The sequence below is a fragment of the Gopherus evgoodei genome, chromosome 4 (assembly GCF_007399415.2).
Source record: "Gopherus evgoodei ecotype Sinaloan lineage chromosome 4, rGopEvg1_v1.p, whole genome shotgun sequence".
NCBI lineage: Eukaryota > Metazoa > Chordata > Testudines > Testudinidae > Gopherus > Gopherus evgoodei.
The window spans coordinates 45,486,330-45,499,900 of NC_044325.1; the positions used below are offsets into that span (position 1 = coordinate 45,486,330).

The window sequence follows — 13,571 nt, forward strand, 5'->3', positions numbered from 1 at the left end:
TTTACATCAAACATTTTAGTAGTTGTGCGTTAAAACCTGTTCAAAAGCTCATTTACTACTAGAACACTGCATTTTATGGAACACTGTGCTAATTGCACTAGTTTTACTAATATGCTGACAACACTGAATTAAAAATGTCAATACTTCATATCATCAAGCACAAAACAGAAGGGTTCTTTTGAACTATACAAAGAGTCCAGTAGAGTTGATATATCAAAGTATGAGTGACTAGGATGGTAGGGTGACCAGAAAGCAAGTGTGAAAAATTGGGATGGGGGTAGGGAGTAACAGGCACCTATATAAGACAAAGCCCTAAATATCAGGACTGTCCCTATACAATCGGCACATCTGGACACCCTATATGATGGTGTGAATTAAATGCCCTGTGTACTGTGTGCTGAATCTGTGCCGTATCCTCCTCCTTCAATTAGTATAAGACAAGATTCGGATGTCACCTTTTGGTGCAAGACAGTCTCTCAGGGACATTTGCCAGTTCATAGGTGCTTCTGACTCCTCCTTCTCCAAGAGCAAAATGGAAGGGTAACAAAATAAATGCAAGTACTCCCACCAACTGCTCTCAAAAAGACAACAGATATCAAGGACAGTGCACTGTTTCACCTTTCTGTATTAGTCTGACTTGCCTCTCCCTGACATTGACCACATCAGAGAGAAGAAGAGATAACCATAGTAGATAACTTTTTGCTGCTTTTCCTCTTGTGTTTCTGAATGGAAGCCATATTTATATCTGGACTGTTTTTAATTAATAATTTGCTCAATTTTCACACCCCCCATACACTTTCTCTTTGATTTATGCAACTCAAATCTGTGGTTATATGTATTGCATAATAGACACACACACACACACACTTTTATACAAGTCGCTCCTGAAAACTAAAGACACTACTATCTGTTTTAGGTATGGCCCATTTCCAGGCAATCCGAAGTTAATAGCCATGTTCCTGCGAACAGTGAAATGTCTTTAGATGGAACTCCTGATCACACTTTGTTCAGACTTATTCTCTCCGTCAAAGGATAACTTAGTAAAGAGAATAAATGAGTCATCAATAGAAAAAAAAAGTTTATTAATCTCTACTCTGCCTATAGAGATCTTTTCTTTAACTTTTATATTTCCTTTCTCTTCTAGAAACTATCGGCGCTGACCCCATTCCTAAAGAATAGTGAGCTTTCATCAGGAAAAAGGTCTCAGTGTCTCTCAGAATCACTGTTACCTTTTCTTAATTGCAATTTAGCTCTTTGGTAGTGGGAGCCAGGATTTGGCACGTACAATTCATCAAGCACTGAGTAGATACAGCTCCAAGAAGTTACATTTATTTAATATGCCATCATGGCCTTTTAAATATTTGGCAAATAAAACCAAGCTTAAAGCCCACTCTCCAGGTTTCAGTTATCTGAATTATATACCTCCTCAAGACTGAGTAATCAGCTATTATTAGCAACCAAAGAGAGTGCATTTTGGCAAAGACGACATGCTTATTCCCAAACCTTTCTAAGAGATAAATACAGCATTAAGTGGTGTGAGACACTACTTTAGTCAAGAAGCGTTTGTAAGACAAGTGCAATTTTAAGTAAGCTAAGCTTAAATAAACTCTGTTCGCACCACATCGTTTCTGCATGTCTTTGTACTTACACAGGGTATTCCATACGTAACAGTACATGTGCTTTCCCCTTCCCCACCTGAGAAGTTTCAAACTTGAATTGTCTACAAAAGCAGGCTCCAGAGGTTGTAGCTTGTAGATGTGTGCCTGGAGCATGGTACCATGCTTGGATGAGAATACTATTCCTATTCATAGTAAATATAGTCATGGATTTTTTAAATCAATCAAGAAAAACAGACCAAGATTTAGTACTAAAATCCGCTCAGACATGCATAAGAAACAAATCACAAACAATGTATGTATTAGCATTACACTCCTGGGAGTGGCAGAGGTTTGGGATTTATAATAGTTAAGACTCCATTTTAGTTATTTCAATAAAATATACTTTGTTGGAGATGGGTGAGGTATCTCCTACCAGTTCGCTTTCTTCTTCCTCTGCTGTATCTTTCTTGGATTCTTCTTTCTGATCTTCAATATTAGCATCAAAATCCTCCATCTCCACCTAGTCCAAAACACACACACAGAATTATGCTGCACCGTTGGCCTTCTAAGTATTATTTGCTTATCCGAAGAGTGCAGAGTAGACCCCAAACTCCAACAAAGAGAGAACAGGATGAGGGGATTTATTCAGACAAAATATATTGGTGCAATATATTGAGACAGACTCCATTTTCTTCCCTACAGAAATGGTTTCATTTCAGATTCTATTCTTGCCACAGAAAAGAATGGGGAATTTGGTGAGGGAAAGTCAAGACCTTCTCCACCAGAGATATCCTTTTGTGTTACTGGAGCCTGTAATAGTAAGACATTCTCTCATTTTACACACATGCAAACTGTACACAAATTCATGTTAAAACCTGAAGTCTCTGCAAGGATCCCAAACTTGCAACTTATATCACAGGGAAATGCCCTCTCTACCTACCAACATGTCTCTACTCAGTCTTTACTTTGGAGTACTTTAGATACCAGAGTGACAGATACCTTGGAAAAAACAGAGGAATATTATCACATGCAGGAATAATTTATGCACATATTCAATTTTGCTCATATAAAATGATTACTTTTTGGGACCCATCTCTGCTGATGTTCACATATGCTTCAAGGAATATAAAACCTTCTCAATGGGTCTGCAGTTCCTCACGCCATTAATGGAAGCCCACATTAAAGCAGAATAAATTCCAAGACTATTCTTACACTCTCTCTTCCTGAGAGCTCAGGCTTTTGGCTCCTCTCTTTGAGATTACTAGTTTCAAGAGCATTAGTATTTGTAGACTGGAAAACGAAGTGTTGACCTCATGGTTTGTAAGGAGTTGTTAAGTTGAAAAGAATAAATTCTGATTTCCTACTTTCGTAGCTCAGGAGTTTCTAAGCCCGCTATGAAAGCTGCTCTGAAGTCAGCATACAGCTGTGCTGCACTCAAAATGGTGCACAAATCATGTACAATGTAGTCCCAGATCTCTTGACTTACTAAAATATCTGATTAACAAGATTACAGCAATACAGAAAGCTAAAATGCCAAGGATGCATGTCAAATGAAATTCCCTTTGGTACACAGAGAGCAACACGCTTTTCTCTCAAAGAACTCCTCTCCAGCCACATAGTCTAGATCCAGATATTTGTTTTCTGTGACAGAGTCTCTGGATTTCCCAAAGCAAGGACTTGGAGGAAACAATGGGGTTTTGCCAAGCTCACAACATTTTTCAAACTTATGACCCTACTACTTAAATAAGTTACACAGCTGCAACAATCCTGCAGGAATGCTGAGTTTCTTCAGAGCAGGTAAAGATACTCTTTAACTGATAGTCAACAGTTAGTGGAGGACAAAATAGCTTCCACTCTTCCCTTAAGAAGTGAGAGCATGGTCTCCACAAATGCAGCAGTAAAATCCCTCAAGTTGTTCTTGTGCCTGGGTAAGTCTTAACCATATTTGGTTTGTAAAGTGCTAAACAGACTTCTGGTACTTAACAAATAATAACAAAACTTCTCTTCTGCAATTTACATTTTCAGTATAAACACAAATGCATATACTCTCCACTTCATTCAAATAGAGTGACACTCACCTCTTCAATAGCAGCATCCTGCAACAAAGAACGAATGTCCAAGCGCATCATGTGACGTGGCGCAGTCTCCCAGTGATCAGACATCTAACAAGAGACATACAAAATATAGCACTTCCTGCAACACACCACACTGAAAAAGTGGGTCTTTGATCAGGAGTGAACAAATCTTTCTTGATTACAGTTACATTGCAGCTATCCTACTGAAATAATCACAGGGAATATGGGCCCATCTTCAAAAAAGTGAGGGATATATTTGTTCTAAAACAATATGAGGTTTCACCAACATCAATGGACCTGAAAGCCCAAAGAAATCTAACTTCAATAACCCCCGTGACTCCACTTCTATATACAGTTACCCTATTGATCTCCTTTAGCTTCCGTCCATGGATATTCCTCTTGGCACAAGTCTGGTTATCTGCACTCATCTCAGCTAAATACACCTAGAAAGAGAAAATTAGTATTAGATACCATAAACTCATCAGAGAATTAATATGTTATTATCTAAAGCAGTTTTCCCAAAGAGTGAATGTACGTGTGAGCTGCATGTGCAGAAGATGTAAACACTGATACATGAGTGAGCATTTAATACTAAACACCAGCAGGACTGACTGGGGGTTCCATTTTCCTGAAGAGGGCTCATTGTTTTAGAGGTACTGGTGAGTGTGAATGCCTCCTGACATCATTACCTCAAAGCCCTTGGTTTTCGCTGCACTCCAGAACTGCTCAAAATGGCGCACCCTGTCATTGATGGCATCCAGGATAATGAAAGGGAAGAAGCCATCATCCAAGGTCTTTTTGAAAGTTTTAAACATACTGGTGCGGTAGGTCTCTTCCATATCAGCTTCATACTCATACTCCATCACCTGGGTCCAGGACAAAAAGCAGGTCAGGAGAAAGCAGTTCTAAAATGGCTGGTGTTCAAATCCTGATATCACAACCACTGAGCATAAGGGCAGCAGAAGCAAACTTCCCTCTCCAAGTAGATTGTTAAAAAACTTGCCCACAGATTCTCTCTAATTTGGCCACACAAAGAAATGCCTTGTTCAAAAGAACACCATTGCATCCGAACAGCAAGTTCCAACCCTAATTGTAATTACATTGTTGTTATATGCCTCCTTAAAAAAAAAACACCTTTCCTTCCTTTCTCAAGCAAAGATCTAAGTCAACGGAGACACAAACTGAGTATACCTTCTTTTTCACTTTTTTTCCTGTATCTGGGTCTCTCTCCTCTTTCTCCACTTCGGTGATGAAATAGTCATCCAGGCTGAGAACTCTGGGTGCAGGTCCTCCACACTCCACCTCTTTGTCCTGGGAAAGAAACAACCAACAAATTCAATTTCCATTCTATAATGTGGGCCCTCAATATGCTGAGAGCACACCCAAGCGATCTGATCCACATTCAGTAGGAGAAAGAAAATAACATTTTACTATCTCCTGCAACTGAACACCTTTCTTTTTATTTCAGTCATCCCAGCTGCCTTTCCCTCTAGTTCTGGAAGGGGATACCCAATCATCTGAAGAACCAGAATCTAAAGCAATTAGAAACTGAGTTTCCAGATCCAAGATTGCATCTTCCAAGGGATTGACCTAACATGATCTCCCCCGTGCACTGGACAAATAGAAGGAAAGGAGAGAAGAAGTGTGCACGTAGAGGCACATTCCTAGAGATATGCTGATGTTTTACAGTTAAAGAGTTTGGCAACATATAGAAAAGTAGGTATTTATCTACTTACCCGGATGAGCTTTGCTACATGTGTCTTTCCACTGCCTGGCAATCCTCTCATTATGATGACAATCTGATATAAAGACAGCATGAAAGATGACTTTTTGGGCTGCATTCAACAGAATCCCTGAGTATGGGACGTGGCCTGCCTACCAACCAACATGCTCTGGCTCACAATCTTGCATACTCATTGGATACAGAATCACAAAACAGAGCCAGCACTATGACATGTTCCTTAACTGTTTTTATTGTGCCCTGTCAGAACCATAACCTCAGCAGACACCTGCTGAATATCTGGCCCTATAATGTAAGATTGAATTTGTTAAAATAAAGTTAGTAGTATGAGCCTAGCTTAACTATACAATCCTTTGCCAATGTATGCACATCAACTTTTTCTTCCCTCCCTATACAGTATATGGCCAAGCCATCCCTCCCACATATCACACAGTCAAACACTGCTCTCAGAAAGAATTCTGAAACACAAATATTCTCAATTAATAGGAATCCTGTTCTTGCACTCCCAAATCCAAGAGGTTTATATCTCAGATGTATTCCACCTGATTATGTTGCATTATTCTATTTGTATCAGCAGCAAAGCCTTCTTGGAGCTCCCCCAAATTGAACCTGCACAGCGTTGTTCCCAAACCCTTTTCTGCAGTCTTTCCTTGGTCTATGAGAACACCAAAATTAACAAGTTATGTTTGAGATGTTCAATCTACTCCTCCCATTTTGGGGCTCACAAATTATTCAATGGCTTTAGATGGGGCAGGGATTTGCTTTAGGAACATGCATACTGCGTATGGGAAATGGATCAGAATACAGGCCCCTTAACACTGCTTGTTGCCTTCAGAATGGATAGCAGCTCCATACTACTCACCCTCTCTGGCCTGCTGTCCCGTCCTGGTGGCTTCAAAATATCATCCACATTCTTAGACTCTGGTTTCCTCTCTATCCGGGGAGCAGGGGGTGGCTGGCGAGGTACTGATGGAGCCGAAATAGGCATCCTCTCCTCAGGGTAATTTCTCCGATCACCTACAAATTTCAGTAATTGCACACAAGTATTTTCTCGGCTCACTGAAATCAGAAATCTAAATCAGAAAGCTCAGTTCACAGGATTCTAACAGACCCCAGTGATTTCCAAGACAGTGTGGTTTAGCCTCAGTTTAAGATCTGATTGGTAGAGGAGAAGACAAAACCAGTCCCATTTAACCAATGCCATAAAAAACAGAAAATCTGGACTGACAGAAATATGACCATATTTCCAGAGGGCGGAAAGGTTTAGTCAAAGAAGAACAAGACTGGAATACAAGATTTTAGTTCAAGTCTCAACTTTGCCAGTGACTTCCTCTGTGGCCTTAGGAAAGTTGCTTAACCTCTTTGTAAACTGAAAAATGGGGATAATAATGACTTACATTCCAGGGGAGTGCTGAGGCTTAATGAATGTTTATAAAATGCTTCGAATATGTAAATCCCCTATATAAATGCTAAGCATCTTTATTCAGTCTATATAAACAAGGAAAACGGACTGGTCTTTGTAATGTCTATGATTAATTCACAATTCTGCAAAGCAGGGAAAAGGAGTATTCATGGTTTCTGAATACCATGGGAAATTCTTTTATCAGAATCCATACTACATAAGGGTGTGATGAAGTCCTAAAACCTCCCAGGTGGTTCTGATAGTTTTGTTCTGACTCACTTCCACTCAGGTGCTCAGACACCACTGTGCTGAGTTTATTATTATCAAAGATAGACAGTTTATCGTTCTTCTTACAAGATATTGATCTGTGGGATTCTTGCTTTTGAGACCATCAGAACCCCCTCCCTCTGACTTCTGAAAACTGAAATCAAATCAGCTCAGCCCATGGCATCATGATTACTACATACGATCATACAGAGTTGCACTTTTAGTGTCAGATGTCAGACTTTACAGATGTCAATACCAAGTGAGCCACAAGTGCAGTCCTAAGCAATTCTGATCACAAACATTTGTATAATTGGTGGGCAAAATATCTCACTGCTACTTTCTAGATCTCATAACCAGTGAGAGACAGAAGATCACAAGAACAAGACAGACACTGCTCTGATAAATGCCATTAACATTTATATCCTTAATGAAGTAATACAACTATCAAGCTCATCTTCTTTTGATCCTACCTTCTTGGTTTCATTTTCTCAACACTGTAGTATTACTGTGGGACTAAGGAACCATACCTCCAAACATGGAAGGTCCATGATCATAGGTCGGGCGATCAGGCTTTCGTTCATATGATGGTCTTTCAAAGCCCCCTCGCCTTGAGGAGGGATGCTCTTTCTTGTCACGGTAAGATTGAGTCCTTGAAGGTCCAGTTGGAGGTGCCCTGCCAGAAGAAACAGCACTTTGTATAGCTCTCGGATTTCTACAATAGAGCACAGCTCTGAATTCCCAATCAGTATACAAACATACGTCCTTCAAATGAAATTGAGTCTGACGGCATCTTATACAGCAGCAATCATGTGATGCAACTATGATCCATCTTGTCCTGCGTTGCATACCTGTCCTCTCGAAGGTGGCGTTCTTTCTCAAACCTCTCTCGATCATAGTCTCCTGAGCCTCGGTCTCTGTGCAGTTCCCGCTCCCTTTTAAAATCTCGGTAATCTGTGTTTGCATTGCCTTGACGCTCAAAGTAAGACTCACGATCCCTCTCTCTGTTGTAACGATCCCGCTGGCCTGGATGTTCTGGAAAAAGAAACCCCCAAAATCTGAACTACAAAAACATAAGCCAACCCTTAAAAGAACTCCAAGGGAACAGGAAAAGCATAGGAATAATATTATAGTTATGGGCTTCTAAAAGAAGAAAGCAGCACACAATCTGCAGCATGGAACAAAAGTCTAGTGTTCTCAGCTATCCACGTGATGCTTGCCTCCTTTCTCAAAGGATATCAGAATGAGCCAAGGAGTGCCTACCTTTTGGAAATGGTTGTCTCTCAGGCAGAGGTTCTGGACGCAGAGTTATTCTCTCCCCATAGGGAATTTGTTCAACTTTACTGGTGGTTATATCTGGTAAAGAAATTTGACAAGAAAATAAGTAAGGATATTGTCCCAAATTGCATCCCTCATCCATCTCCTCCCCTCTCTAAAAGCAATGACATAGTGACATTCAAAGTGATCAGAGGGTAACTAGGTCTAAGTATATATTAGTGATCTGCTATATTAAGAACATTTGTGCTACATTAATGTTAATGGAATACAAACTCAGAGCAACAAACTACTCACATAAGAAAAAGCTAATTAATTTAATTTTTAGGTGACAAATCTGAGGAACTGTCCCAGATTGAGGTGTCATTAGAGGAGGTTTTGGAACAAACTGACAAATTAAACAGTAATAAGTCACCAGGACCAGATGGTATTCACCCAAGAGCTCTGAAGGAACTCAAATGTGAAATTGCAGTATTACTAACTGCGGTTTGTAACCTGTCCTTTAAATTGGCTTCTGTACCAAATGACGAGAGGATAGCTAACGTGACGGCAATTTTTTAAAAGCGTTCCAGATGTGATCTCAGCAATTACAGGTCATTAAGCCTCACTTTAGTGCCTGGCAACCGTATGGTTGAAACTAAAGTAAACAGAATTGTCAGACACATAGATTAACATTATTTGTGGGGGAACAGTCAACACGGTTTTTGTAAAGGGAAATCATGCCTCACCAATCTACTAGAACTCTTTGAGAGAGTCAACAGACATGTGGACATGGGTGACCCAGTTGATATAGTGTATTTAGATTTTCAGAAAGCCTTTGACCAGGTCCCTCACCAAAGGCTCTTAAGTAAAGTAAGCTGTCATGAGATATGAGGGAAGGTCCTCTCATGGACCAGTAACTGGTTAAAAGATAGGAAACAAAGGGTAGAAATAAATGGTCAGTTTTCAGAATAGAGAGAAGTAAATAGTGATGTCCCCCAGGGTCTGTACTGGGACCAGTACTATTCAACATATTCATAAATAATCTGGAAAAAGGGGTAAACAGTGAGGTGGCAAAATCTGCAGATGATACAAAACAACTCAAGATAGTTAAAGCCAAAGCAGGCTGTGAAGAGTTACAAAGAGATCTCACAAAACAGGTGACTGGGCAACAAAATGACAGATTAAATTTAATGTTGATAAATGCAAAGTAATGCACAATGGAAAACACAATCCCAACTAGACATATAAAATGATGGGGTCTAAATTAGCTGTTACCACTCAAAAGAGAGATCTTGGCATCACTGTGGATAGTTCTCTGAAAACATCCACTCAATGTGCAGCGACAGTCAAAAAAGCTAACAGAATGTTGTGAATGATTAGGAAAGGGATAGATAATAAAACAGAAAATATCACATTACTGTTATATAAATTGATGGTAGGCCCACATCTTGAATACTGCATGCAGATGTGGTTGCCCCATCTCAAAGAAGACATATTAGAATTGGAAAAGATTCAGAAAAGGGCAACAAAAATAATTAGGGGTATGGAACAACTTCTGTGTGAGGAGAGATTAAGAAGACAGTTGGAAAAAAGATGACTAAGAGTGATATGATAGAGATTTATAAAATCATGACGGGTGTGGAGAAAGTAAATAAGGAAATGTTATTTACTCTTTCTCATAACACAAGAACTAGGGGTCACCTAATGAAATTAATAGGCAGTGGGTTTAAACCAAATGAAAGGAAGTATTTCTTCACACAACACACAGTCAACCTGTGGAACTCTTTGCCAGAGGATGTTGTGAAGGCCAAGACTATAACAAGAGTCAAAAAAGAACTAGATAAATTCATGGAGGATAGGTCCATCAATGGCTATTAGCCAGGAAGGGCAGGAATGGTGTCTCTAGCCTCTGTTTGCCAGAAGCTGGAAACAGGCGACAGGGAATGGATCACTTGATGATCACCTGTTCTGTTCATTCCCTCTGGGACACCTGGCATTGGCCACTGTCAGAAGACAGGATACTGGGCTAGATGGACCTTTGTTCTGACCCAGGATGGCCGTTCTTATGTTCCAATGTATTTTTCCCCATATATATTTTTTTTTCATTAATTCCATTAAAGACATAGAAAAGAGCTAGCTAAACTTCTCAGGAGAGTGGTACAAACAGAAAGGAACTCCCTAGCAATGCTACAGTTAGGCCAATGTCTACATTTCTGTTTCTAGGTGTATACCACTGAAGGCCAGTGGTGAAACAACCAGGACTGCAGTGAAATCCTTTTATTATTGTATTATTAGAGTGGAATTTAACTCTTCTGCAGAAAAATATAGTGCATCAAAACCCTGGGTTCTAGGAGAGTTAAATGTTTATGGCTCAAATTCAACACAAAATCTCATCTCAGAACTGCACGTTTTCAAATTTTTAATTAAAAATATTTTGACTTTGCCTGTTGAAGTTACATGGATGTAAAACATTTAAATAGAAAGAGTCTTTATAGCATTTGTGTAATTCAAAGCAGCTGCAATTTTTAAAAGTTAAATTTTTCTTAAAAATCTAGTTGTTTTAAGACAAAGTTTTGTAAGTAGAAGTAAATAACCCAAATATTTTACTGAAAATAATTGAAATATCTTTTACTACAGTTGAAATTATAGGAAAGGAGAGTTTAATTGTCAAAAGTTAAAATGTGTTGTACACTCTCCAAGCCAATGGAAAGAAAGGAGGGAGTGATTCAAACGGGACAGCTTCTGGGGAGTAATGCCACACATACACCCTCTCTTCCTTTCCCAGAAATGGTGGCTGGCTGAAGAGACTAGGGACAACAGCACAAACTGGAAGGTTACAGCTGTGGAAAAGCCTAAAACAAGCAGGAAGGCAAGATCTAGACTGCTGGAAGTAGTTCGTAAGCGGACAAACAACAAGGGAGCTTATGGGTTTTTTTTTTTTTAGATAGCCCAGTTTTATCTACTGTAGTAGCTAACAGTCTGTTTCTGGTTGCTTTATAGCCTAACAAAAAATCCCATAAAAATACAAACCACTAAAAAAGTAGCTGAAAAGCAGCTCAGTTTTAAAACTGAACCGGTGGGTCATTTTCCCAAGGCAGTAGATTTCCTTCCTTATGGAGTTTAGCTGTGGGACACTCCTACCTTGCAGGGTCCTAGATCCCATGCTCCAGCCCGAGCCTGAACATCTACACCGCAATTAAACAGTCCCTTAGCCTGGCCAGCTGCAGGTTTTTAATTGCGGTGTAGCCATACCCTATATTTGTCACAAAGATATCAGTATGTAGACAACAGTAACTGAAGTAGCCAGCTTAGATTCTTGTCCATTTTCTAACAACTTTTAATAAAATATTCAAATTATGGGATCATTTCTGCTCCAAATAACTACTGGCAAGTTGCAGAGACAATAAAGCTAGCTATACCACAACACATTTTAAAAGTAACTGCATTCTAGCAGAATCTCTCTCTTTTTAAAGTAGTGTAATACCATGGGGAATGAATTCTCATTAAAAGCTTCATATTAAATTTTAGCCTTGGGAAATTCAGTATTAAATCTGAACCCCATCCATCATTCTTCATCAATCAGCTGACTATATAAGTTGTAAACTCTTGAGGGGAAGGAATTTGTCTTCATTCTTGCCTGCAGAGCTCCTCATCTACTTTGGGCAATACACAAACAAATAATAAAAGAACAACAGCATTAGATGTTCTACTTGTAAGGGTTCAAAGAGTGGTCCATTTTATTACAGGTGACCTAACATTCAGATAAAAAGACTTGGTTTAATGTAGAGCAGGGGTTGGCAACCTTTCAGCAGTGCTGTGCCGAGTCTTCATTTATTCACTCTAATTTAAGGTTTTGCGTGCCAGTAAGACATTTTAATGTTTTTAGAAGATCTCGTTCTATAAGTCTATAATATATAACTAAACTATTGTTGTACGTAAAGTAAATAAGGTTTTTAAAATGTTTAAGGAACTTCATTTAAAATTAAATTAAAACGCAGAGCCCCCCCCGGGACCGGTGGCCAGGACCCAGGCAGTGTGAGTGCCACTGAAAATCAGCTTGCGTGCCGCCTTCAGCATGCATGTCATAGGTTGCCTACCCCTGATATAGAGTATCAATATTGCACTGGTTAAGATATACTGTTTTGTGATTCTATCACATGGGCCAGTGTTGATTAGAACCTGAGGTGTCAGTAATCAATTTAATTCATGTGAAGCACTCTACATCACAGCATGGAAGGAAAAAGTAAACTCACGAGCAGAACCCTACCAAACTGATGGGCCGTGAAAAACGCATCATGGACTGTAAAATCTGGTGTCCCATGTGAAATCTGGCTATTTTAAGGCAGTCATGGTATTGCCACCATTACTTCTGCACTGCCTTCAGAGCTAGGTGGCTAGAGAGAGGTAGCTTCTGGCCAGGCACGCAGCTCTGAAGGCAGCACCACTGCCAGCAATAGCGCAGAAGTGAGAGTGGCATGGGGGGAGAGGATCACCACTTTTTTGGAGGTGCAGGATTGGCCTTATGGGCGAGTGAAAGCCTAAGGTGCCATGGTTACACACCCTGCCCCCCCCTCCCCCCGCAACCCAGTCAGCCCAAGGTCCCTTTAACTCCCAAGAACTGGGCCTGGAGCTGAGGAGGGGCAGGGCTGGGGGCTCCTATGGTGCCTCGGGTTCCAGCTGCTAGTTCTGGCCAGGCTGGGGAGGGATAGGACTTCCACTTCCCCTGAACAGGCTGATCCCACGGTTGGGTTAGACCCACCTCTGGGAACCTCCCCCAGCTGCAGGAAGCTCTGCTACTGCTGGCTGGCAGCCCAGTTCACGATACTGTACTGCCACCCTTACTTCTGTGCTGCTGTTGGCAACGGCGCTGCACTCTCTGTCCACCCAGCTCTGAGGGTAGCACTGCTGCCAGCAGCAGCACAGAAGTAAGGATGGCAATACTGCGACCCCAGCAACAATAGCTTTGCAATATCCCCTTTATCCCATTTTGGGTCAGGACACCTCCCCCTCCCCCTCGGTTACAACACTAAAATTTCTGATTTAAATATCTGAAATTGTGAAATTTAAGGCTTTAAAAGTCCTATGACTGTGAAATTTACCAAAATGGGACCGTGAATTTGGTAGGGCCCTACTCATGAGTGAAGTCTAATTATTTAAATGAGATCGATAGATTATATATGCAAAAGTCTCTCTAATCTCCTGTCACTTGGGTGTCTGCAGGAGAAAGTAGCCAA

General features: G+C 40.4%; 1 protein-coding gene across 1 annotated transcript in view; it reads right to left on the bottom strand.

Moving 5' to 3' along the window:
- YLPM1 (YLP motif containing 1) overlaps nucleotides 1–13,571 on the bottom strand; it is a 39,140-nt gene that overhangs the window by 10,893 nt on the left and 14,676 nt on the right. The window contains exons 4-13 of the mRNA XM_030559143.1: nucleotides 8,344–8,436; nucleotides 7,932–8,115; nucleotides 7,611–7,756; nucleotides 6,277–6,431; nucleotides 5,410–5,472; nucleotides 4,865–4,984; nucleotides 4,363–4,539; nucleotides 4,033–4,116; nucleotides 3,677–3,760; nucleotides 2,032–2,118 (exon numbers count right to left, since the gene is read on the bottom strand). Coding sequence (XP_030415003.1) covers nucleotides 2,032–2,118; nucleotides 3,677–3,760; nucleotides 4,033–4,116; nucleotides 4,363–4,539; nucleotides 4,865–4,984; nucleotides 5,410–5,472; nucleotides 6,277–6,431; nucleotides 7,611–7,756; nucleotides 7,932–8,115; nucleotides 8,344–8,436 — 1,193 coding nt within the window. The remainder of the gene's footprint in view (nucleotides 1–2,031; nucleotides 2,119–3,676; nucleotides 3,761–4,032; nucleotides 4,117–4,362; nucleotides 4,540–4,864; nucleotides 4,985–5,409; nucleotides 5,473–6,276; nucleotides 6,432–7,610; nucleotides 7,757–7,931; nucleotides 8,116–8,343; nucleotides 8,437–13,571) is intronic.